This window comes from Euprymna scolopes, chromosome 26, assembly GCF_053919585.1.
Source record: "Euprymna scolopes isolate OS-2025 chromosome 26, ASM5391958v1, whole genome shotgun sequence".
Taxonomy (NCBI): domain Eukaryota; kingdom Metazoa; phylum Mollusca; class Cephalopoda; order Sepiida; family Sepiolidae; genus Euprymna; species Euprymna scolopes.
Window position 1 is genome coordinate 50,894,061 of NC_136507.1, and position 24,542 is coordinate 50,918,602.

General features: G+C 32.1%; 1 protein-coding gene across 1 annotated transcript in view; it reads left to right on the forward strand.

Moving 5' to 3' along the window:
• The window catches only part of LOC145248031 (endoplasmic reticulum transmembrane helix translocase-like), a 110,493-nt gene extending 86,186 nt beyond the window's left edge, over positions 1-24,307 (forward strand). The window contains exons 22-26 of the mRNA XM_080109755.1: positions 1,904-2,100; positions 3,427-3,569; positions 10,376-10,487; positions 15,935-16,078; positions 23,761-24,307. Coding sequence (XP_079965881.1) covers positions 1,904-2,100; positions 3,427-3,569; positions 10,376-10,487; positions 15,935-16,078; positions 23,761-23,868 — 704 coding nt within the window. The 3' untranslated portion in view covers positions 23,869-24,307. The remainder of the gene's footprint in view (positions 1-1,903; positions 2,101-3,426; positions 3,570-10,375; positions 10,488-15,934; positions 16,079-23,760) is intronic.
• Positions 24,308-24,542: the final 235 nt, after the last annotated feature.

The following is a 24,542-nucleotide window of genomic DNA, read 5'->3' on the forward strand; positions in this document are numbered from 1 at the left end:
GGGGGGGGTACTATATCTTACAACCCCTATATATATACTCCCTAGATCATAATAGGTCCTGGATATGACCTTAAACTATCACCAGTGGTGAAGCCCCAGCTTGCGAGCTTCGAGGAGTGTGGAGCCACCCTTTAATTACCATTACTCCCAGGTCCACTCTGACCCAGAGTGGTAGTACCTGTTAGCGTCCCAACTATGGGTTGAATAGAAACTGACTTGAAAACAACAAATATATTCTATTAAAAAATTTTTTCTTCAAAATCTTTGGATTCAGCATTAAATAACCCGAAAAGGGTTGATATGCCGTAAAACAAAAACAATCAACTAGATCATATGTACAATTTGCGAATGTGTGCATCGCGTCTGGATTTATTTTGATCGACTTTTATAAAAAATCGCGCTATTTCGCTGTGTCACCTGTTTGTTCAGCTTTTTAGTATAAATAAAGTGGAACTAAATTTAAATGTTTTCAGCTTTTGTACCAGAACGTCCAGAAAGCAAATCAGCTTTTGATCAATGCGGTGAAAACCATCATATCAGACAAGTGCTTTCGTTGAGAACCGCCCATTTTTTATGGGGAGGTGGTTTTCAACCCAACATCTTGGGGAAACAAAACCAAAACAAACTTGACTGCGGAATTGATGTTTGACCTAATTCACTTTTTAGTTAAGTCATCGCGCTTTTTTTTTTTTTTTTTTTTTTTTTTTTTTTTCCCCCACTTTCGCCTCCAGCATTGGGGTTCAACCCTACTCTCCTCCCCTAAACTTTTTTTCAACGTTCATGCTGTTTTTTTTTTTTGTTGTTTTTTTTGTTCTAAACATCCAGGCAATACCAGGTACCCCCCCCCCCCCAAGCACAGACATAAAGGAAATCATTTATCATATACAAAGGGCTACAAGGCTTATTTCAGGATTTGAGTAATCACCTCTGGACCAGTTTAATTTTATAAACAAATTTGATCATCACTTTACAATATCTTATCCCTTCATATTTGTGCATAATTGAATGCAAAAGATCTGAATTTTGAACTTTTCAATCTCCTAGTCTATTTTAGTCAGGAATTTTTTTTCTTTTTATAAACCCAGAATAGGTGGATTTTTACATAAATCACTAGAACTTATGAATACAAGTTATTGCTTTCGCTTTTTTTTTTTTTTTTAATTGAAATTCATGTTTATTTACAATAAAAAAAAAATGATTTTTCTATCTTGTTCTTGCTGAAAATGTCTATTTTGCCAGGAAGGCTAAGACTTGAAGCAAATCCTGAATGTTAAATGATCTTTGTTGCAGCAAAGAATCATTGTATCTCCCTCCACATGTGCACTTAGTGTCTTTATCTTAATTTTGACGTGGTTGATCTGATTTTTTTTTATTTAGGAAAAAAAAAGTCTTGGTTTTTGTGTTCCGTTCTGTCTATATACATGTTGTCACTAAGGCCGATTGACATCATTAATACAAGGCTTTTTTAAAGCAAACTTATGGCAAAGAAGGAAAAAAATTGCCATGAACATGTAAATATTTTTCTGAGATGTGCTATTGTAAGAAACTCTGGTACTTTGCCGATGCCTTTTTGTCCCTCATGCAGATGATCAGATCTAATATAAATGCAATCGACCATGCATTCAGCAGTTGTAACTCTTACAATGATAAAAATCTTGGTCGATCCTAGTTTGATTTACGACAGTTGATCATTTCATTATAAAACTGTTTGACTATTGATCGTTTGATTTAAGCTGACCCTACTTTCACAATTCTTATCACTTAATTTGATCTTTGGAACCAAAACTAAATTGTTCTCAGTTTTAGGGATAAAAAATCTTAATGAGAAATTGTGTAATGATTTTTATTTTATTATTGTTTTCCATTTTTAAAACCCTTTTCAATTGGTTTGCTTCCTTTGCAGTGTGTCACATAATTAAACAGGGTCGATGCACATTGGTGACCACCCTGCAGATGTTCAAGATACTTGCCCTGAATGCTCTGATTCTTGCCTACAGCCAGAGTGTTCTTTATTTAGATGGAGTGAAGTTTAGTGACAGTCAACAAACGATACAGGGCTTACTCTTAGCGGGTTGTTTTCTATTTAATTCTAAATCAAAGGTAATAAAAACCTGACCATTTTTCTTTCTCTTTTCATGAGGTATGCTTCATTTTTTTTTTTTTAATCTATAAAGTTGTAATTCCTGTATATTTATTCACAAAAAAAGTTATTTTAGATATAGACTGTCATAACATTATATATTCTTAAACTACATTATATATTCTATATATATATTAAACTACGTTATATATTCTATATATACATTAAACTACGTTATATATTCTATATATACATTAAACTACGTTATATGTTCTTAAACTACGTTTCATTTTGATCAAAGGCTGCATTCACACTTGCTGTCCATAAAAAGGAAATATGATGTCTTTATTTTGACTTGAAAAATATAAAAATACAAATGTTAACGAGGAATTCAGTACTGGAAACAGGAGTATACATTCTCAGGTAATGCAAGGTGCAACTGAAGGAGGTTGAAGACTAAATTCACCAAAACTTTATTTCAATTAAAATGTCAATGAACTTGGACTCTTCTTCTTACCAATCTTGGCAGAAATCTTCCTTGAGACTTGTCCTCAAAATTGACAGTCATAAAAGATTTACAAAAAAAAAAAAAATTAATTAAAAATTTAAAGAGTGTTATTATATGAGCTGGGTGCAAAACGTTATAGATTTTCTCGTTGAATCTCTAACAACATTGGGTTTTCCTGATAGTAAACATTTACAGATGTTGGCTGAATAGTTTTCACCTGTTATTTATATCCCTTTCCACTATTAGCCCATTTTTAAAGTTCTGTGTATATTGAGATCCTTATTAAATCTCAATATTTTATATTTCAAGTATCTTAACATTTTCTGTGATCGACTAGAATGGACCCCTTAGTGGTCTGAGAATCCTGGTTTAAGATGTAAATAGTGTAGATGGCAACATTGTTATTTAAAAATGATCAGTACTTTTTTAATTTTGCTGAGATGCTTGCAGTTTAATTTAAAAGCAATTACAGTTGAAAAATTCCTGGGGGAGAGGTGCTATGTCTAACATAAAATTTCTCCCATGTTCAAATTTCCATAAAGGCATATATAAAAGAGATAAACAGCCAAAAAAATTAACGGGACTATTTCATGTCCGACTTGCATAAACAAAATACTGAATCTACAAGCTAAAAATTGCGCATCATTTTTTTTTTTTTTAATATTGAAATTTGATTTCATTTTTAATCATATTCTGTAGATATTTTTTTAATGGGGGAAGGGTTGCATTGTATATGTCTGAAGTTTCTTCAAATAATGATAAAAACAATTAAGACCCCCCCTTCTCCTCCTCTTTTTCTATATACTATTTATTTTATATTTATTTTTTATTTTTTCAGCCACTGCGAACATTATCAAGAGAAAGACCTTTACCTAATATATTTAATGTCTACACTATTCTCACTGTGATGGGACAATTTGCTATTCATTTTTCTAGTTTGGTGTATTTGGTTAGAGATGCAAGATTTCGATCTGGCTATGAGTAAGTACACACTTGTATAAAAAATAACTCCCACATATGCACTTCACAGCAATCACAAAACGTACCTTTGTTGATGGAAGACTGAAAAATGAGTTTACACAATTGAAGTTAGAAGCTTAGAAAATGTTTAAATTTATTGAGTTCAGTTTGCCTATCCCACATGCATTATTATAGAACGTATGAATACATTTGAAATCTGCAGAATTGTCTGTAACTTGTGAGTTTTCTAAAATTCATTATAAACAGATAAAAATCATTTTCAAAGGAGAAATTCACTTTTCCGTTTTTTATATTTTGTTTCAATAATGTTCATAACTGAAGGAAACATCAATTAAGGAACTTAAAAAATAAGATTATAAAAAAAATTTTCTTATTCTTTTTAACACAAAACCAGACAGCATATCTATTTTATATCATATCTCTATCTTTATAAAGTTACATATTTTGATATGTTTACAATTCACTCCTAAACTAATTGATCATTATTAATTTTGGAACAGCATTGCTAGGCATAATGGGTTGTAATGTGCGCTATATTTAGTTTAATTTTATGCAAAAGGTGAAAAGGGAATGGAAGGTCTTTGTGAAAATTCAGATACCTCCTGATTTTTGTGAAATTTTAAAAATAAAGATTAGATACCTGTTATTATGCATATTTCAGTGTCTTTGGAATATATTTAAAGAAGTTTTAGAGTGGAATGTGTAAAACTGAAATATATCAGATTTGCATTGAATTTTATTCATAGTCATTAGATCCCAATTAAGCAAAATTCCCTGAATTTTTTCGCCAAGTTTAAGCTTTAAATTTTAGAGATTTTCTAGAATCAAATTCATAATAAATTTTGATAAAATTTAGAATGCGTATCGTGTCTTGAAAAGAAAGAAGGAAAATAGATAATTGAGCACATAAAAAAAAGTTTGTTGGGTTCTGGGTGATGACTTGTACGTGTCTCAAATCGGACATGGGGTTAAAAAGTCAGCAAGCATCTACGACAACAGTTTGGGGGTGGGGCACAGAAAGAGCTAAGATGCATAATCTCATTTTGGTAGGAAATCAGTTATGGATTCTGTTGGGAAGATTTAAGAATTGGAGTCAAGTTTAGGGAAAAAAAGGAAAATAAAATAAGAATGAATTGTTTAAAAAAATATAAAGTAGGTGCTATAAAGCAGTGTTGAGTTATATTGTTTTTTATTGCTTTCCCTCCCTCTTTTCTTTTCCCTTCTCCCCTTTCTCTCTCTTACTTCCATTCTCTTGGTTTTTAATATTCATATGTAATCACAAAAAAAGCATAGTTTTGCTTTTTATTTTCATTTTAACTTGAATCATCTGACAATATAGAGGAATAATTTTTATCCTGTCTATTGAAACAATATACTTGAGGTTTTAATAAATAAAAAAACATAGTTCTGCATTTTTAGATGAAGATTGATTATTAAATTGAACTACTGTTTTCATCGAGTGTTATTTGTACAATAATTCAGTTGATGTAACCTCCAACATGCTTCAAGTGTATCTTTCTGTTGAATTTGTGAATCTGCACAGAATTTCAAACGAAACCCCTTACTCAATCTGTGGAGATAGTATGCTTTCATTCTGTCAGTCATGATTCAGTAGAAGTCCTTAGTAATTCGCAGTTGTATTTTTATGTCACTCGTATCTCCAGGAATGTAACTTTTACAACTGAATCTCACCAAGTACTTTGTCCACTATGCAAAGGATTCTTGTGGACAATTCTAGTACGAATTTTAGGAGCCTAAAACCTATTTTTGTTCTTAGATATAAATATCACTGTTATTGCATGTTATTGCTATATATTATTTAAATCAACAGTCTCACATAGTGTTAAATTCTATACTAGGTCTGCTTAGTAGTGGATCGTCACTCAGTATATGTGTTGCATCTTTGAGTCGTCATACTCTCCATCATTCTTCTGTCTATAACTTTTAACTTTATCCCATAAGGGTCGATGGTTTAACTTTCCCTCCATATGTTGTCAGACATATCTGACTTTCCAATCTCTCCATGCTTTTTTATGTTCTTATAACCTTATTTTTAGTGGACGATATGTCTCACCTCCGTATAGTTTTCCACATTTACATGGAATCTCATAGATACAGTTCTTAATCATGATTCTTTCCTTTTTGACTCCTGCAAGATGTTTCTGCAGAGTTGAGTTACTCTTGAATACTGAATAATTTGAAATTCTCTGCAGGTTTCAGTTTGACAGAAAGATATACCTGAAAGTCAGAGGTTACACTGACCGAAATGCGTAAATAACACTGAAGATAAAAACAGAAGTGCAAAGGATCTAAATAATAATGGTCTCTTCACTGATTATCTTTTAGGCTATTAAACCCATGCACTTGAAGTTTTGTAGCAAAGTTTTGTACCTTTGCCAATTGTCCTAATGTTAGGGGTGGGGGTTATGTTTTTTTTTATTATAGAGCCTCTTCCCCCTCAGTGGAGTATATAAAAACCGTTTCTATCTTATTGTAATGATTACCTAGAACTAAATAAATTCTCAATTTTTTAAGCACCCTGCCCACTCCCTAAATGGAGCTTTATTTGAAAAATTCAAACTTAAAGTAGTAATACACACGGACGAAAAAACGCTTTGGATAATCACAGATTTCAAGGTAGTTCTACTAAAATAGCCATATTTTTTAAACCAAAGCACTTCAAGTCTTCAAATTACTACTGTTTTGTTCGGAAATGAATATACTTTCAAATGAATTAATAAATATGAATGTACATTATATATTTTAAGAGTTTTAAGCAAATAAAGTGATAAAAATGTGAACGTCATAAAATGGCGTTTTCGGTAAGGTTTTGTAATGACCCCCCCTGTTTTCTAAAGGTCCGTACCGTGATTGTATGAAGAATTTCGTCATGAAATTTGGGAACCAATTAGAAGAGGTGTTAATCTTAATACTGTCAAGTGTCCGAAATATTTTGGACCATTTCTTTTTTTGTCGTGTTAAAAATAAGACTTTAATATGACGAGTATTGAACATTTTGAAAAAAAAATTCTTCGGACACCCAGTAGTAAGTAAATCAATCTTTTTACTATCTTTATCAATTAAAAGTATTGTTTTATGTTGAGTAGGACCGCGGTAATTGATAATTTAAAAGGACCTACTCGAAAAAAAAAATTGTTTCTATTTATCGAATTTGGTCAAATGAAGTTTAAGCAGCAGCAGCTCCAGCCTGTAGAATCAGCGATAGCACAGTTGTAAACAAACACGCGTTCTTTAATTTTTATTCAAGAACGAATTAAGAAAAACATGAAAATATGAATATAAATGTTCTTATGTTTAATTAGAGCTATTTTGTTATCAGAATAACATTAGTTTAGAACTATTCGGTTTTCAGAATATGTAATAACAACAATCCTAACCAATTCGGCATTATAAATCTGTTGCAATTTCTCACAAATCTCGTCAAATTTAAAAACATGGTTAAAAAAACAAAATAAACTTTTGTAGATATATAGCTTGCATGCACTTTTATTCTTTAAATTAGTTTTGAACAGCGAATTAAAACAATGTTTTACTGCGAACAGCCACAAATGTTTTTTTTTTTAAAATCAAAATAAGTATCAAAATCTCGTTTATACATAGATTCGAAAAAGTTGTCAAAAAACAAATATATAACAAATAAATGTTATCAAAGGCAAGATAAGTTACTTTTCTACCAAACTGGATATATTTTTTGTGTTTTTATTCAATGTAACATGTTTATTCAGCTCAAAAAAAATACAGTGTTTACCGTGGAAAATTAAAAATGGCGCCCGGCCCGACTCTCTTTGACACGGTAAGTTTGAGAAAAGGAGTTAAAAATAAAAAAAAACTATACAAAATACTGTTAAAAACTCACCGAATATATGTCAGCCTATGTCATGGTAACATATATTGAGCGAGTTTCTAGCAGTATTTTGTCTACTTTTTTATTTTTAACTCTTTTCCCCAAACTTACCGTTTCAAGAGAGTCGGGCGCCATTTTAAATTTTCCAAAACATCGGTAAACACTGTTTTCAAGCTGAATAAACATGTTACATTAAATAAAAACACTAAAAAATTATCCAGTTAGGTAGAAAAGTAACTTGCTTTTGATAACATTTATTTGTTATATATTTGTTTTTTTGACAACTTTTTCGAATCTATGTGTATAGTAATACAAACCCTCAAAATCTATATCAATATTCTTGAAATTTTAAAAGCAGTTAGAAAACACATCAAACTACAATTAGGAAGCTTTTTATTTCGTTATTTTTTTTTCTACTTATTAAGCGAAAGATATTTTTACAATCTGCTCCAGCGTAGTATAAACGGCCTATGGAATTAACACCTTCAACCTCGAAAATAGAAATCAACAAATTTTTGAACGCTCTTTTTGAAAAAAAGCTCTCTTAACTTCACCTCTAATACAAATTATGTGTGGCAAGTCTCCTCCTAAAACACTCTTTAACCCTAACAATAACACTAAGTTCGAGTGGCAAGCCCCCCCCCAACAAAATACCTCTGTAAGCCACATACAAGCATCTAAAACAAACAAACAAAAAATAGATCCTTCCTTAAAGAAAAATACACAGAAAAATAAATTGGTTAACTGTCCTAAAATGCTAGAACGGCCAGGAAATGATGAATTATTTTACATTAAATTTTTGTGAAACTAACCGCTCCCCCCTCTAATATTGTTTTTGTTAGCTTTGTCTCTGTCAAGTTTTCAGTATGTTCACACATAATTTTCCTTAGCCCTACAATTAATTCAAAGTCCGAATGGCAACCCTCCCCATATTCTCATTGCATAGAAACCCTCTTAAAACTACACATAATCATCTTAAAAAAAAACAGTTAACTGCCCTAAAATGCTAGAATGACCTATATTAGGAAATTATTTTACATTCAATTCTAAAATAATTTGTTTATCTTTCATTAAAGTTTTTCATGGCATTTTATACATAATTTCCTAAAAAGGTAGAATCACATTTTGGAGGGGTGGTCAGAAGGAGTTGAGTGGGGTTAAACAGAAGGTGTTAATCTACAATAATACCAAAGAAATATTGCAATATATTCATTTTTAAATGGTCTTATGTTTAGATTTAAGTTTTTTGTACATAAAGCACATTACAATTCAACTTTGAGTTCTCCAACTTCTTTTCTGTTTATGGATACATGGCATTTTTAAGGAATTGCTGCATATTTATGCACATTTACTGCAGATTATTTGGAAACCATAAACTTTGGGAGATTTTCAGTTGCATATTCTGATTCCTTGTACAAAAATACACTTATATGGTAAATTTCATTTCTTAGTCTTGTGTTTTAACAAAGATATGACATTTTTACTGAAAAAGTAGTGTAAAAAATGTGACGAAACGCATATGGTCTTAAAGAGGGAAAAATATCCAAACGTGTGAGGCACAAAAATAGCCATAACTTCCTTAATTTTAATCAGATTTTAAAAATTTAAAAAGATTCTTTCTTAGCTCATCAAGCTCTTTCTATGCATACCAATATTGAAATATTTCAAGCTATTTCAATTTTTTTATGTGTAATCATTCAATTTTTGTATTGTCTTCCTATCAGTTTAAAAAAAAATTTTAATTTTTTTTTTTTTTTTATATTTTGATATTTTATATTGTTTCAGATGTCTCTTAATCATGAACTTCTCTCAGGTTGGATATTCCAGCTAATGTTATATAACCCTGCTTTTTCCATTTTTAATTTTTTTTTTAAATTTTAATCCTTTATTTGTTTAAAATGAAAAATAACTTTTTATTTAGTATATAAAAAAGTTGTACGATTAAGTCAGAAATTACACATTTTATTTTATCAAAGGCTGTGTTCAAACTTACTAGCCATAAAAAAGGAAATATGGCATTGTTATTTTATAACTTGAATGATTCAGTGTTATAGTAAAAATAAAAATACTGTAATATTGATCCATGAGGTCAGCAGTGTATGGAGGAGATGAGTAAATTTATTTTTTCTTCATTTTTATTAGTTGTTGTTGTTGTTTTTATTAGAAGTTGTTGTTGTTTTTATTAGTTGTTGTTGTTGTTTCAAAAATAATTCTGAAATTAAATCCACCAGTATGTCAGTCTGGTAAGACTTTTTCTTTTTATATCAAACTAATTGCTAAAAAGTGATAGAGGAGCTGTTTAAACTGGAGATTCATAGAAAGTCTTAAATGAAAGATGTTACAGACACTTGTTTAAACTTTTTGTTATCAATGTCCCAAACTCTATTGAGTATCCCTTTTAGATATAACTGAAATGTAAAATGAAAAAATTACAATTGATCTGGAAGAAAATATATTTGAGTATGTTTGTATGCAGTAATTTCTAAAATTTGGGGATAGTTCAATATAAAATCATGACCAATATTCCCCCCCCCTCCCCGCTCCAAATGCCTTTTTTTTTTTATATACATTCTAGTAAACCGTATATTAATCCAGTTGGAAATAATTAATGTCCTTTCATTATTTTTTTTTTTTTTTTAATAACAATTGTAACAAAACAAATGGTTATATTTTTTTAGATTTGCATAAAAAAAAAAAGTAAATGAGAATTGAGCAAAAAGATCAAAACAAATATTGTCTGTCAGTGATCTTCAAACTAAGCAAGCATTTTCAAATATTTAACTTTCAGAATTTTTTTATTTAAAAGTTCTATTCAAATCGATAAATTTATCATTTGTCTTAAAATAATTGAAAGCAACATTGTTTCAAATTCATGTTTTGTTATTTTTCAGCAACATAAATTCACGATTTTATCTTTGAAATGTTTTTAATATTTTTTCAGTGAGTATAGGAAAGTTGATCTTGAAGCCAAATTTGAGCCGACCTTGCTTAACTCCACCGTTTATATTATTTCCATGACTCTTCAAGTGTCAACATTTTTTGTAAATTATACTGTAAGTATCGTCAATTTTGTGGAATATCTTGTTCTCATGATAAAATTTGCCTAAGAAAAATAAATTGCTTATTTTTTATATTGTAATGAAGCCGCTGACACATATGTAGCAACGGCGTCTCACATATGCAAATGATCAAGCCGTTGCATGGGATGATATCACTGTGGAGGAAGAGGAAAGAGAAAAAAGAAAGGGACGGAAAAAAAAGCATGTAGATGTGGGAGGAGAAAAAGTACATGTCAGCACAAGAGTTTTTTAACCATGTGCCAGTGCAAGAGAGACTTTTAAGCACATGTCAGTGCAACAATAACTTTTAAACACGATGCGAGACACTAATCTCCAGACTTCTGAGCGGCTGTGAACCATTAAATGAATTACATACATAACCGTTGGTTATAGCTGCAGACTAAAAAAAATTCATGTTCATTGATCCAGAGAGGGGGAAAAAGCAAGAATGCTACCGTATTGTTGTTGACTTGGAAAATACATCTCAGGCAGCTTGGTGTGAAAGCATCCAATGATAAATGCTTTTTTTTCCAAATAAAAAAACTTGCGTCAAATTTCTTTCCTTTGTTTCTTTGCAAGACTTTCATGCACAACATCGGGTTAACGTGTTAAATTGTAACAACTACGTTACATGAAGATTATTTGAAATTGTTAGAAAGACTGTACATTACATAAGATTATTTGGTACCATTAAAACCAGGTCTTTTGCACAAAAAAGGGGTTCAAAATTTAAAATAAAGATTACCATGGGAAAGAATGCAGTTGCAAAAAAAAAAAAAAGCGATGACCAAGCAGAGAAGTATAACTTAAAGAAACAAAAGAATAATTGCATTAGTCTGTGAGTAAATTTTTTTTTTTTTTTCTTTGCTGCTTCACTTTCAAATTTTTTTTTATCTTGTCAATCATATCTCGCTATCCCAAGATGGAAAATCATAGGAAAAGGGTGGGGATGGTGGATGAGTTAGGTAATGAACTGATCCGGGAATGGTTCCTTATGGAAATACTAAAGGCTTTTGCTGGTGAATTCACAAAGGCAGTTAGCTCGCACTTGAATAACGTGCATGCCATGGGTGATAGATGGACACACACATATGAAGGATAAGCAAGTGACCTGGAAAGGTATTTTTCTAATCACAGCATCTGAACAAGAAAAGTGCCAACCTGCCCTGTTGACTAAAAGGGATTCCGTAGAAACCTTAGTTCACTATTAATATTATCTTTAATATTAAAGATAAAAGTTCTAGTATTATGAATCGGTTATACAATATTATAGAGGAAATATATATATCATATGCATTTAACATATCAAATAGCTGATTCGGTTTTAAATAGGAATTTAGAATTAAATATTTGACTTGAGTATATTTATAGTTTTGTAAATTTGTATTTGGGCTATTCAAATGATATCCAGCTCCCAGCTGAGAATACAAAATATCTCCAGATTTTTTTTTTATCTTATGAATTACTATAGTTTTAAAATGTATAAAAAAAAATTTTTTAAACTCCAATCATTAACACAAGATATGCTAAATGACTTTTTATTTATTTATAAGTTTCTAAACTGTGTCTGGTGCTTTTAGTTTTGGGTATTTAATTCTTATAAATTTAATACCAAACACAGAAATCTTAATGCTTAAAAATATCTTTAATTTTAAAACTAATGGCAAGTAAAATTTCTTGGCAGGCAAGTAAGATATTTGTCATTAACTGAACATTATTCTTTAATCCTAAAACTGATGCTCTTTATGAGCATAATATGCAGGGGTTGCATTGTCACTGTGGTAGGAAGAGGTGTTCACTAAGCATTTAAGGTACTTACAATCCTTGGATGGAAAATGTGGATATCGAATTTGTTCGTAGACAGTCCAAACATTGCCAAGATAATTCAGGCAATGAATCGGATTTCTCAGTGATGAAACATCACTTAGCCATGACAGATGAAAGGGCCAGGGAAGTTAGTTCAGCTAAGAGACAAATGTGTTGTAGGACTAAGAAGTTATGCTAACTAGTTTGGTCAAGAATTTTGGAGAGGAAGTTTTAACCAAAAGAAAACTAATTAGGCAGTCTGCGTGAAATATCAAACGAGCTCAAGGAGATAAATATTAATGTTATGACTGATATAATAGGAAAAGAAAAATAGAAGGTTGTGGAGGAAAATTAGAAAATGTATAAGAAAAAAACTTGCACAACTGAAAAAAAAAATGTAACAAACAAATCTTAGAATACGATTAACAGGTAACATTTGTTATGAAGACTGTCGAGATAAGCAAACTTTATTTCTAATGGTACAAAAAACTACATTCTCTCTATTTAAACAGTTAAGTTTCCCCCCCCCCTTTTTCAACTTATTAAAACATTGTCTTTAAATGTTAAGAAAATATGTTGCAATTTTTTTTTGTAATAAAAAAAAAAAAAAAAAAATAGGAAATACTGATGTAAAAAAAAAAATAAAATGGATGAACAAACTACACACTAAAACAATTTATTTGGATTTATTTATTCATCTTTTGTGTTTGTACTTTTTTTTTTGGATCAAGTAAAGATTAGATACCCTGTAGCAGACGGCAAAGATAGGTGAGCAATTCAAGGAACACCGGTTGTTCAACCTTGACATTGCCGTAAACAGGTCAGATAGCAGACATATTCAAATGTTCGTGATAAAGATTTTTTTAAAAATATATTTACAAAACTTCTAAAGATTTAAAAGAAAATATATATTTACAAAACGTTTTCTTTAATATTAAATATTTACAAAACTTAAGGATTAAAAAAAAAAAAACTTTTTTCTATTTATACAAAACTTTTTGTGTAAGTAACAAAACAAACGTAAATTTAACAAAATTTATTAAAATAAATGAGTGTCTTTCTGAGTGCGTTTTTTAAATATATTTACAGAACTTTAATAATAAAAAAAAAAAAAGAATGAACTATATTAATTGCAAATCATTAGAAACTGAAAATTTCGGATGCTAAACTTACTTGCACTTAATTTGTCTTTATGGAGAAGTAAGCAAATAGCAAGTTTTTCTTTGTTGTTTTTTTTTATTTTTTTAAATAAAAATTATAAAAAGATTTATATCTTGTGATACTTCACTTCATTTTTATAAAAATAAAAGATATGTGAATAAAATATTTTTTAAAACCTTGATTATTTATACTTGTAATTTTATTATGCATAAAAATTGCCTTGGTCTAGAAGGATTTCTCCTCCACTGACCACCTACATACATCGCACTTTAAATACTGATACTAAATACTGAATTGTATTAAAAACACAAAGAAAGATAAACACACACACACACTGTACATAAAAATTAATCTTAGTTACAAAAATCCGAACAAGTCAGTTATTTTATTTGTTTCTGCCATTAAAAAGTTTGGTTATAATAATTTTATTTAAATTTTTTTTTTAATTATGTATTTTTTAATTGACATCATCCGAAATTCTCAATTATAATCTCGGTTTATTTATTTATTTGGTATTATTTTACGACCTGCCCCAGCGTAGTATAAACACCCAACTACCCCATGTTAAGAATGGCTTTCGGAATAAACACCTCCCAACATTAAGAACGGCTTTTGAGGTTGGGGGTGTTATTCTGAAAGCCGTTAACATAGGGAGGTTGGAGTGTTTATAATATGCTGGGGCACGTCATAAAAATTTACCATTTATTTATTTATTTATTATTATTATTAATTAAAAGTTCTGTAAATATATAAAAAGAACGTACTCAGAAAGACACCCATTTATTTAAATATATTTTGTTTAAATACGCTTGTTTTATTACTTACATTAAAAAGTTTTGCGTAAATAGAAAAAAGGTTTTTTTTTTTTTTTTTAATCCTTAAAAGTTTTGTTAATATTAAAGAAAATGTTTTGTAAAAATATATTTGTTCTTTTAAATCTTCAAAAGTTTTGTAAATATATTTTTAAAAATCTTGCTCGAACATTTGAATATGTCTGCTATTTGACGTGTTTATAACCAACGGCAATGTCAAGGTCGAACAACCGGTGTCCCTTGAATTGTTCGCCTATCTTTGTCGTCTGCTACGAGGTATCTAATCTTTACTTGATCCGTTTTTTTATTTTGTCGCAGGTTTGAAAAAGTTTTTGTAAAGAATTTGTTTTGGCATGGAAAGGTATGTAACGAAGCCAATGACACATATCTAACAGCAGTGGCATCTCACATATACAAATTACCAAGCCATGGCGCAAGATAGTCATAAAGGAAGGGGAAGGAGAAAAAAAGAAATAGGGAGGAAAAAAAGGATTCATTGATATGGGAGGAGAAAAAGCATGGGTTTTTTACCTGGCACCATGACAGGACTTATAAGCATGTGTCTGCGTGACAAGAACTTTTAAAACAAGATGTAATAAAAACTTTTAACAAAATTGTCGAAGGACCATGTCCCATGGGGTGAGCTGAGGACTGGGAAATTGTTAATTGACCACAAGAGAAAAAGCAATGATGCGATCATATTGTCGTTGGAAAATGTGTCCGTATTTTGGTGATGAAATGACCGTTAATAAATGCCTTTTTATTCAATTGAAAAAAAAAAAAAAAAACTTGGATTTTTTTTTTTTATGTAAGACTTCCAGATACAACGTTGAGTCTGTGTTAAAATCTAACGACCACCTTACAATATGAAATCTTTCAAATGAGATTGTATTCAATAAGCAAATGTCATTATCATATAATCTATTACTATACTAAAGCTATATGAATCAGCGTTTGGTTCCCTAAGGCGTTTGAATATTTTTTATCACACAAAATACATGGTAAAGTATTCATAAATTTAAGGATTGAGTTATGTTAAAAAACAAAAACTTCCATTTTTTTTTTTTTTTTTTTTTAACTAACTGTAATTTGTAAATAACTTATCAAATAAGTCTTCTCTTATTTTGTGTGACTCTTACTCTACAACTTATTAATCTGTTTTTTCATTTTTTTTTTTATTGAAGTTGAAGTTAATAATGGAAAGAAAGAAAAAGATTGAAATAGTCCATTATGAATTAAGGCATATTGATAATACTATTTAAGAGGTAGTTGAGAAGAAAAGGACTATTTTTTGTCTTTATTTTTTATATTCAACTGACTTTACAAATACTTTAAATCCAAACAATTTAATCCAAGCTTAATGGATGACTCTACAAGTGAGTTTTTGTTTTATTGTAATATTTATTAAACTATGGTGAAATATTTATCTGGCATATGAGTGAATTTCGTAATAAAACTACGCTTGTTTCACCACAGAAGTATTGTTTAGTTTTCAATATAATTTTTTTTCAAGCACATTTATTCATTCTCAGCAAAAAATATAGCTTTTGTATTGTTTTATATAAGAAACTCAACTAAAAAAAAAAATTATTTTAAACTTCATATGAGTTGCTTCCCCTGTTCTGTGTAATCATTTTGTGCTTGTCATTTTTCTTTTTCCAGGGAGAACCATTTATGGAAGGTTTAAAGGATAATAAACCTTTGTTGTACAGTTTATTAGTGTCTGGCAGCACAGTCCTCTTGTTGGCTTCTGGAGTATTTCCTCAAATGTTGGAAATGTTTCAACTTGTAGAACTTCCGTCTGATGTAAGTAAAGCTTATTTGATTCCTCTGCCTTTCTTTTTATCTGGTGCTACCAAATCAACTGGCCATGGTTTGCAACACTCCACTTTGGCCCTTACTTCGACTAGACGGGCGGCCATAAAAACCCAACTCTATCAATCGGCTAGTCATGACAAGCCCTAATAACAGTAAAACCACATACTAATATTAGAAAGCGATGGCTAGGGCCAATCAGATAGTGAAACCATATACTACCAACAACAAACCCCTTTATTATACCTTGCTGGGGCCAAGGAAATAAGGAAATCATTACAAGCAACACATTCGCTGCTTGAGTATATCATTATTGTATCCCTCAGATGTTTGAGAGAATGGGTTTCTTCCTCCAACCGTCTCCCAATATAGGTCTCCGAGAAGGATGGGGAGCAAAAATGATAAAAGAAAATACTTCATATGGCTTCTAAAAAAATCGAAAGACTCCATCCAGCTTCAAATACAGAAAGTGATGAAAATGAAAATACAATCTTGGTACTGAGTACATAATCTTAGAATCGCAAGACAATACACAATAACAAAAATGACCCTATTCCTAATCAAGAAAATTATAAACAAAAATCTCAACACAAAGCAAATAAAAAAAATTAAAAAATTGAACCTTACTTGTGCAAGTATCTTTTAAAAATAATGCAGAAAAATTTTTTAACATGGACAAAGTTCCATGATATAACCATTAAAACCTACCCTCACAAAACCCTCAACACCTCAAAAGGAGTCATCAAATGTCCAAAATTAAACAAACCTAAAAAGAAAGTTATAGACACCAAAATAATTACAATAAAAAGAAATGAATAAACACAAACGCATATAATTAACCTTCAATACTCCCACCCTACCAACTCAAATCCGGATTGGATATATTAACATTAAAGTAGAAACATATATCCCCAGACCACTTCACTGCCTAAACTACCAAAAATTCAGCCACTACAAAGAATACTGCACAAAGAAAACAGTATGCCCAAAATGTAGCAGTAATGAACACCAGGAAACATCAAATGACCAAACTGTGGTGAGACTCATTCAGCATACTCACCTCTCTACCAAAACTGGATCAAAGAAAAAGGAATAACTGAATTAAAATATACAAAAAAACATAAGCTTTACCAAAGCCAGGAAGATCATTGAATCAGCCTCCACAACAGAACCAGCATGAGATGGGAAATACACTAAACAAGCTAATATACACATCATTCATAACAATATCAAAATCACTAACAAAGGAGAAATAGCTAAAATCTTAGCTGAAAACTTTGCCAAAAATTCCTCACTAAATAATAACAAAGAATTTCAAATCATCAAAAACCAAGTAGAACAACAAATCCACTTCCACTCAGACAACACTGAATACTACAATCAAATCTTCACTATGTATGAATTAGAAAAATCTCTTAAAAATACCCATAGTTCAACAGCTGATGAAATCCCCTATGTCTTCCTAAAAGAATTGCCAAGGAAATCAAAAGAATACCTCCTCAAAATATTCAGCAATATTTGGATCAATGAAAAATTCCCTGACACATGGAGACATGCCGTTATAATATGCATACCTAAACCTTCAAAAGATCCCTCAGATGTAACAAACTATTGTCCCATTGCACTTACAAGCTGCGTCTGCAAAACCCTTAAGCGAATGATTAATAGAAGGCGAACCTGGTATCCAGAAAGGAAAAACCTAATTTCTGAACACCAAGCAGATTTCCAAAAGGGCAAAAGCTCTACTGACTACATCATAAATTTGGAAGCCTATATTAGAAAAGCCTTCATCCATAAAGAACATGTAGTAACAGTCTTTGACCTAGAAAAAGCTTGTGATACCACTTTGAAGTACGGAATATTAAAAGACCTGAATGAACTAGGTCTAAACGGCAGAATGTTAACATTTATCAAAAACTACCTCAGTGAAAGAACCTTCCAAGTAAGACTAGGAAACATCCTATCAAAGCCTAAAAAACAGGAAATGGGCATCTCCCAAGGTGGAATCTTCTTAGTCACACTTTTCAATGTAAAAATAAACAATAAAGCTAATAACATAAACACTGGAACAAACTATGCCATCTGTATTGATGACCTCATGATCAGTTTAAAGGCCAAAAACATGAACACTATTGAATGACACCTACAACTATACATAAACAAAATAAACAGCTGAGCCACTAAAACAAAAAACTCACCTTCATACCCCACATAAAAAAAACTTGAGAAAAAAATCTAACTGCAATTAATAAGATCCAAGTTGGACTATGGCTGTTTTATCTAAAGTGCAACAAGAAAATTCTACATCTCAACACAACTTCCCACTAACTCAACACAACTCACCACTAAGGACTTCGACTAGCACTAGGAGTTTTTACCACCACACCAGTCGAGAGTCTATGCTGAAACAAATAAACCTGCACTAGAAATGAGATAAATAAAATTAACCCTACAATACTATACAAAACTCGCATCTTACACCTCAAACTCTCTATATACTAGTGTGTTTCACCCCAGACACCAAACTCTATTCCAAAAAAAAAAAAAGCAATCAAGTCTTATGGCCTTTGCATGAAAGAAATAAGACTAAGCCAAAATTAACATCTTCCAAATCCACAAGTCTTCTAGATTGAAACATCCACCCTGGCTATCCAACACTTCTGCAAACCCACCTGAGCAAACAAAACATACTAGTATATTATTAAACCTCTCTAAACATCCCAAAGTCAACACAAGTAGATGCATCTTTATGGAAAAATTACATGACATTCTTCAAGACTATCCAGATTACGAACATATGTATACCAACGGAGCTAAAGCCATTGAAAAAGTCAGAAATTCTGCTATTTATCAACAAAGAAAAATCCCAAAATGCCTACCTGATAGATTTTCCATCATAAAAATCCCTATACCAACTTAAAACCAACCATAAACTCAAACATCAAAACAAAATGGCAACAACAATGGAACACTTTAAAAAAAAACAAGCTACAAGAAATCAAACTCTCACTAATAGAATGGAATCCCAAATCCAAACTAAATCGGAAAGAAGAGGTGATCATAACAAGAATAAGAACAGGGCACACAAATATCACTCATCCTTTCCTATTGAAAGGAGAAACCCCACTAGAATGCTTACTCTAAGAAAATTACACGGTTAAACATTTCCTAATAAGCATCAACTTAGCCTGCTTACGCCAAAAACATGACGGCATTAACATTAAAGATCTCTTCAAAGATATAGATGAAAAAAAAAAATTCTAAATTACTTGAAAGAAGTAAATCTTTTCTCCAAAATATAAATCTACTTTTCAGGGGGGGGAAAAAAAAAAAAAATCCTTTACAAAACACTCTCCAAACTCACCTTGACATACTGGAAAGCAAAGAATACTTATTCTATTAAGACTGAGTCTCCTCCCCCCCCCCCCCCCCCACTAAAAAAAAAAAAAAAAAAAACCCCGCTTCTTTGGTCTTAAATGACCAGCTGTCGATAGACTAATAAACCAAACAATCAATTAATCGTTTACGGTCAGTTGAGCAACATGTGGGCAAGCATTGTCATTTCATCAATTTGTCAGCAGTATTTCTCTACCGTAATCGTTTCACCCAGATTCAAGAAGCTGTGATGGATGAGACCGGCCACTGACCACCAAACAGTCACTATAACCTTCTTTTTGGTGCAGTCTCGGCTTCGGAAAGTATTGTAAAGCTTCTCCAGCATCCAACCTCCAACCACTGTGTCGAAGATCGCCGGTTGTTATAGAGGATCCACTTTTCATCATACCTCACAATCCACTTGAGAAATGAGTCGTTTTGTTGTGCAGAAGAAGACACCTCGAAATGACGTTTTTTTTTTTTTTTTGTTGTTTTTTTTTTATCATTCGATTCATGCGAAACCCATTTATCCAACTTTTTTGACTTCCTTATTTGCTTTAAATGAAGAACAACTGTTGAGTGGTCGACCTTGAGTTCAACAGCAAATGATTTTGTGAGGATTGGTTTCAATTAAGGCTTTCAAATGTTCGTTATCAACCGCAGTCAGCCAGTCGCAACCATCTTCATCTTCAAGGCTCTCGTCACCATTGCGAAATTTCTTGAACTACTGTTGTGCCATACGTTCGTTAGCGATTCCTAGGCCAAATGCATCATTGGTATCATGAGCTGTGTCAGCAACTTTTCAGTCTAGTTTGAACTGGAACAAGAAAATCATACGGATTTGAATTTTTGTCCACGCTGTCAAGAAGCTTGCAAAAGAATGAAGAAATTGAGAAATGTAACAAATAACACATCCGATAGAGCAAAATACTTTTCAAAATGATATGTAACATGGCTATATATCAATGAATTAATTCAGAAATCATATATAAAAGTAACATATGTGAGAAAACTATTGTTTTTGCACCAACCTAAAATATTTGTACATGCACCCACCTTACCTATAAATAAACCTATAGAAACCTATAGTTTCTTTGTGAGCATTTTGAAGATTACACATCGTAAGAGGATGTTTCCTCTTCACTACCATTAGTCACACGTGTTTTGTTAAAGTTTTAGGGAATTTATTTCCTTCCCTTTTGTATGAAATGCTGATATCTTACCTGCAACGGGAGATGAGATGTGGCTTCATAACTTCCCTAGTTTATTTTTTTCTATATGAGCATAATCAAAACCAAACTTGATTTGACAATGCTTAATGATGGTGAAATCTATTATACTAAACCTGAGTTAATCATGTGCTTACTCTTTTTTTTCAATATATTTTAATCACACAAAATACATGTTATCTCAATAGCAAGGGAAATTTCATGTTTAAAAAGAAATTGTTCTAATTAGCCATAATTTGAAATTTACTCACCAAGTTACCTATCTTGTATGAAGTGTCCTATCATTCTTGTGCTCTCACTGTATCTGATCTAATCTCCCCTGCTACTTATTTTATACAGGATCCATAACTCTTGCTGCTGTAACTCTTAGTTTTTTAAGATAAAGTAATAAATAGGACAATGACAACAGCATATTCTTTTCATTGTTTTGACTCTCAAGTGTGTATCTGTTATCTTATATGCTTTTATATAGAGTGATTGCTTATTAGTTGATTAACTGTGTCTGATTATATACTCAAGAGTCAAAACAATAAAAAGAATATGCTGTTGTCATAGCCCTAGTAATAAAACTATAAAACAGAAGCTGGGAATAGTTCATTATAAACAATAGGAATATCACCATGAGTATTAATATTATTTAAACCCATAATTGGAGAAATCAAAGAGAGGAAGATATATTAAAGCGAGACTGATTTTTTTTTAGTTAAATTTGTTTTGAATCGGTAAAAAATGGGTTTGCGGTCTGGAATAAGATCAAGTGCTTCCCTGCTCGTCAACAATTGCCCCCCCCCTCCCCCCATGTTGTGTGTCATGAATTTCTTTTCTTTCATTTTCTCTTCTGATTCTGAGAATATCGTCATCTCCCACGCATTGGTGTACTGTGAAAATCACCCCTTCTCAGGTGCATGGTATCATAAAAAACCTAGACACCTCAAAAGCATGTGGACCAGATCTCATCCCGGCTGTGCTAATAAAAAAATGCTCTGCTGAGGTTGTTCCAGTTCTCTCCAAACTTTACAATAAATGCCTTAATGAATCTTGCTTTCCCGACTGCTGGAAAACCACTTTTGTGGTACCAGTCTTCAAGAATTCTGGTGAAAGAACTGACTCACTAAATTATCGCCCCATTAGCCTCCTCCCACTTTTCGCCAAAATATTTGAGTCCTTAATTAATCAAACCCTAGTCCAACACCTAACAGCTGCTAAACTCCTGACCGACAAACTATGGATTCAGGCAAGCCCATTCAACAGCAGATATCTTAACTGTAGTCTCTGAACGTATATACCGTTCACTGAACAAAACAGGGGAGGGTAGAGCGGTAGCCCTTGATATATCTAAGGCTTTTGACAGGGTATGGCATGGTCGTCTAAGGAAAATTAGATCATATGGTATCACTGAAAGAATACATAATGCAATTAAATCCTTAAGAGAAAAATCCAAGTTGTCCTCGACGATCGTACATCCAAACAATATGATATAAATGCGGGAGTACCCCAGGGGTCTATCCTTAGACCTTTATTATTCCTGATATTCATAAATGATCTCCCTGATAAAATTGTTTTGGAGATGGGTATATTTGCCCATGACACCACCCTCTATAACAGGCATGAGGGGAAAACAAATGAACACCTATCTAAGGAAACGCTAGAGGATGACCTCCAATCTGTAGTGGGATGGGGACAAAAATGGATGGTCACATTCAATGCTGCTAAAACTAAGCTTGTTTCCTTCAATAACTACAAGAAACCTTTTCTACCACCAATAGCAATGGCCAAGAACACACTGCCTGAAAGTACTTCCTTTAAACTCCTCGACCTAACGTTTACAGGGAACATGAACTGGAATATATACATTGAGAGCATTGCCAAGGCTGCTGCAAAGGTGTGCTCTCTCTACCTTGCCAGAAAATTACTTACACCTGAAAGTATCCTGTACCATTCACCCATATATAGAGTACTGTTGTTCAATTTGGGCTGGTGCATCTGCTGCTTGTATCTCACTCCTGGACAGAGTTCAAAAGAGAGTCGCCAACCTGATAGGTCCTGAACTGTCATCTAGGCTTCAGCCTCGCCTTTGTCCCATCGACGAAATGTTGCATCCCTCTCCCTGTTCTGCAAAGACTTTAATGTTGAATTCTCTGACGAACTGCAAGCACTTGTACCTCCTCGATGTGACTAACCCCCGACAAACCCGACAAGCAACTAAGTTCCACCCCTTTACAGTAGAGATCCCTAGGTGTAAGAAAGCCTTTTACTCCAATAGTTTCTTCCCCAGAACTGCAAGTCTTTGGAACTCCCTTCTGAGATACTGTTTTCCCAACTGTACTGATATGCAAAAGTTCAAGTGTAATGTGAACAAACATCTTTCTACTCATCTCCCTTCATAATGCCCCCACAAATTATGTCCCCGATAGTAGCCCCCTACTTCAAAGTGGCACTTCCCTTGTTTGAGGTAAAAATTGAATTAAACAAAAATATTAAAAAATTATAAAAAATAAAATAAAATAAACTCACATTCTACAAATATTAGTTATACTCTGGGTGTGTGATACCAGTGACCCCCTGAACGCTATTGTCTACATTTATATCTATAGTCGAGGCTAGTTCATCAGTTAGATCAATTCATTTTTTCATCTCGAGCAAGCTGCAACCTGCGTTACACTGTCCAATTTTAAACTCTCATGTCAACTATTGCAAACCCAAGATTGTCCACAAACTCTACCTAACCATCATAAACTGTCACAAAACTAATCGCCACTCCTAAAAATAAAACTAAATCTAAAATCTATTAACTGATCCCTTGATACCGTTACTGCCACACCTTGACTAACAATACCATCTTAACTTTTTGTGTTCCTTTGCAAACATCTTCTCCATTTTTCTATTTCTAAACCTATTCCCTCTCTTATTTTTCCGTACTCTGTCTTCCTGAGAGTGAGAGGGGGAATGTCTATAGTAGCTCAAGTCTAACTTGAGCTCAATGGCTGACCCCCCCACCCCACCCCCTTTTTTCTACTAATAAACTGAAATGATATTAAAATTTTGATTTAACTTTGTTTACTTTTTCAGTTTTGTCAAACTCTGGTTACCATCATTCTGATTGATATCATTGGATCATGGCTTCTTGACAAAGGCTGCCATTACTTGTTTGGAAAAGGCAAATTACGAAAGGTGTAACACTCATTGTCGTCTTCATTGTTGTGCTGCTGCAACCGTCAACATCTCATGATGGGGTTAAAAAGCTGGAAGATTGTGATCAGTGTTTAGCCTTAGCACAGTTCAATACAAAGTACCAAATTCCAGTTTAGAATTTCGGCTGGATTATATTTTTTCATGTGTGATCTCATGACCATTCAACCATTGTCTCCATAAAGTGTCATTCCTCTTCTACAGATAAAACATTTGTTTTTATTGAGGACCCATCACACACACACATACACACGCGCACACACACACATGTATGCATGCATGCAGACAGACAGACATGTTACAACAGATAATGAAACGTTTTATTAAATTTTAAAAAAAATAACAAACGAAAACATTGTTGCATTTCTGGCAAATTTCTATATAATCAAATTAATGATATTAAAAAAAATTTGAAATTTTCTTGGAATTTTGTGTTCAGATGTTTTTTTTTTTTCTACTGGAAATCACCAGACAATGCATGAAGCCACTTGATATAACACGCTAAGAGAAAAACAACATACTATTTAATGGTCAAAACTAGCCACTGATAAATGTTAGATGGATAGATTCTGACTCAGAAAACAGTAATTCTTCCCACTTTGTCAGCAACAGCGCTTATGGAATGTAAAAACCTGTTTTGTTTCAGATTTTTTTTAGATAAG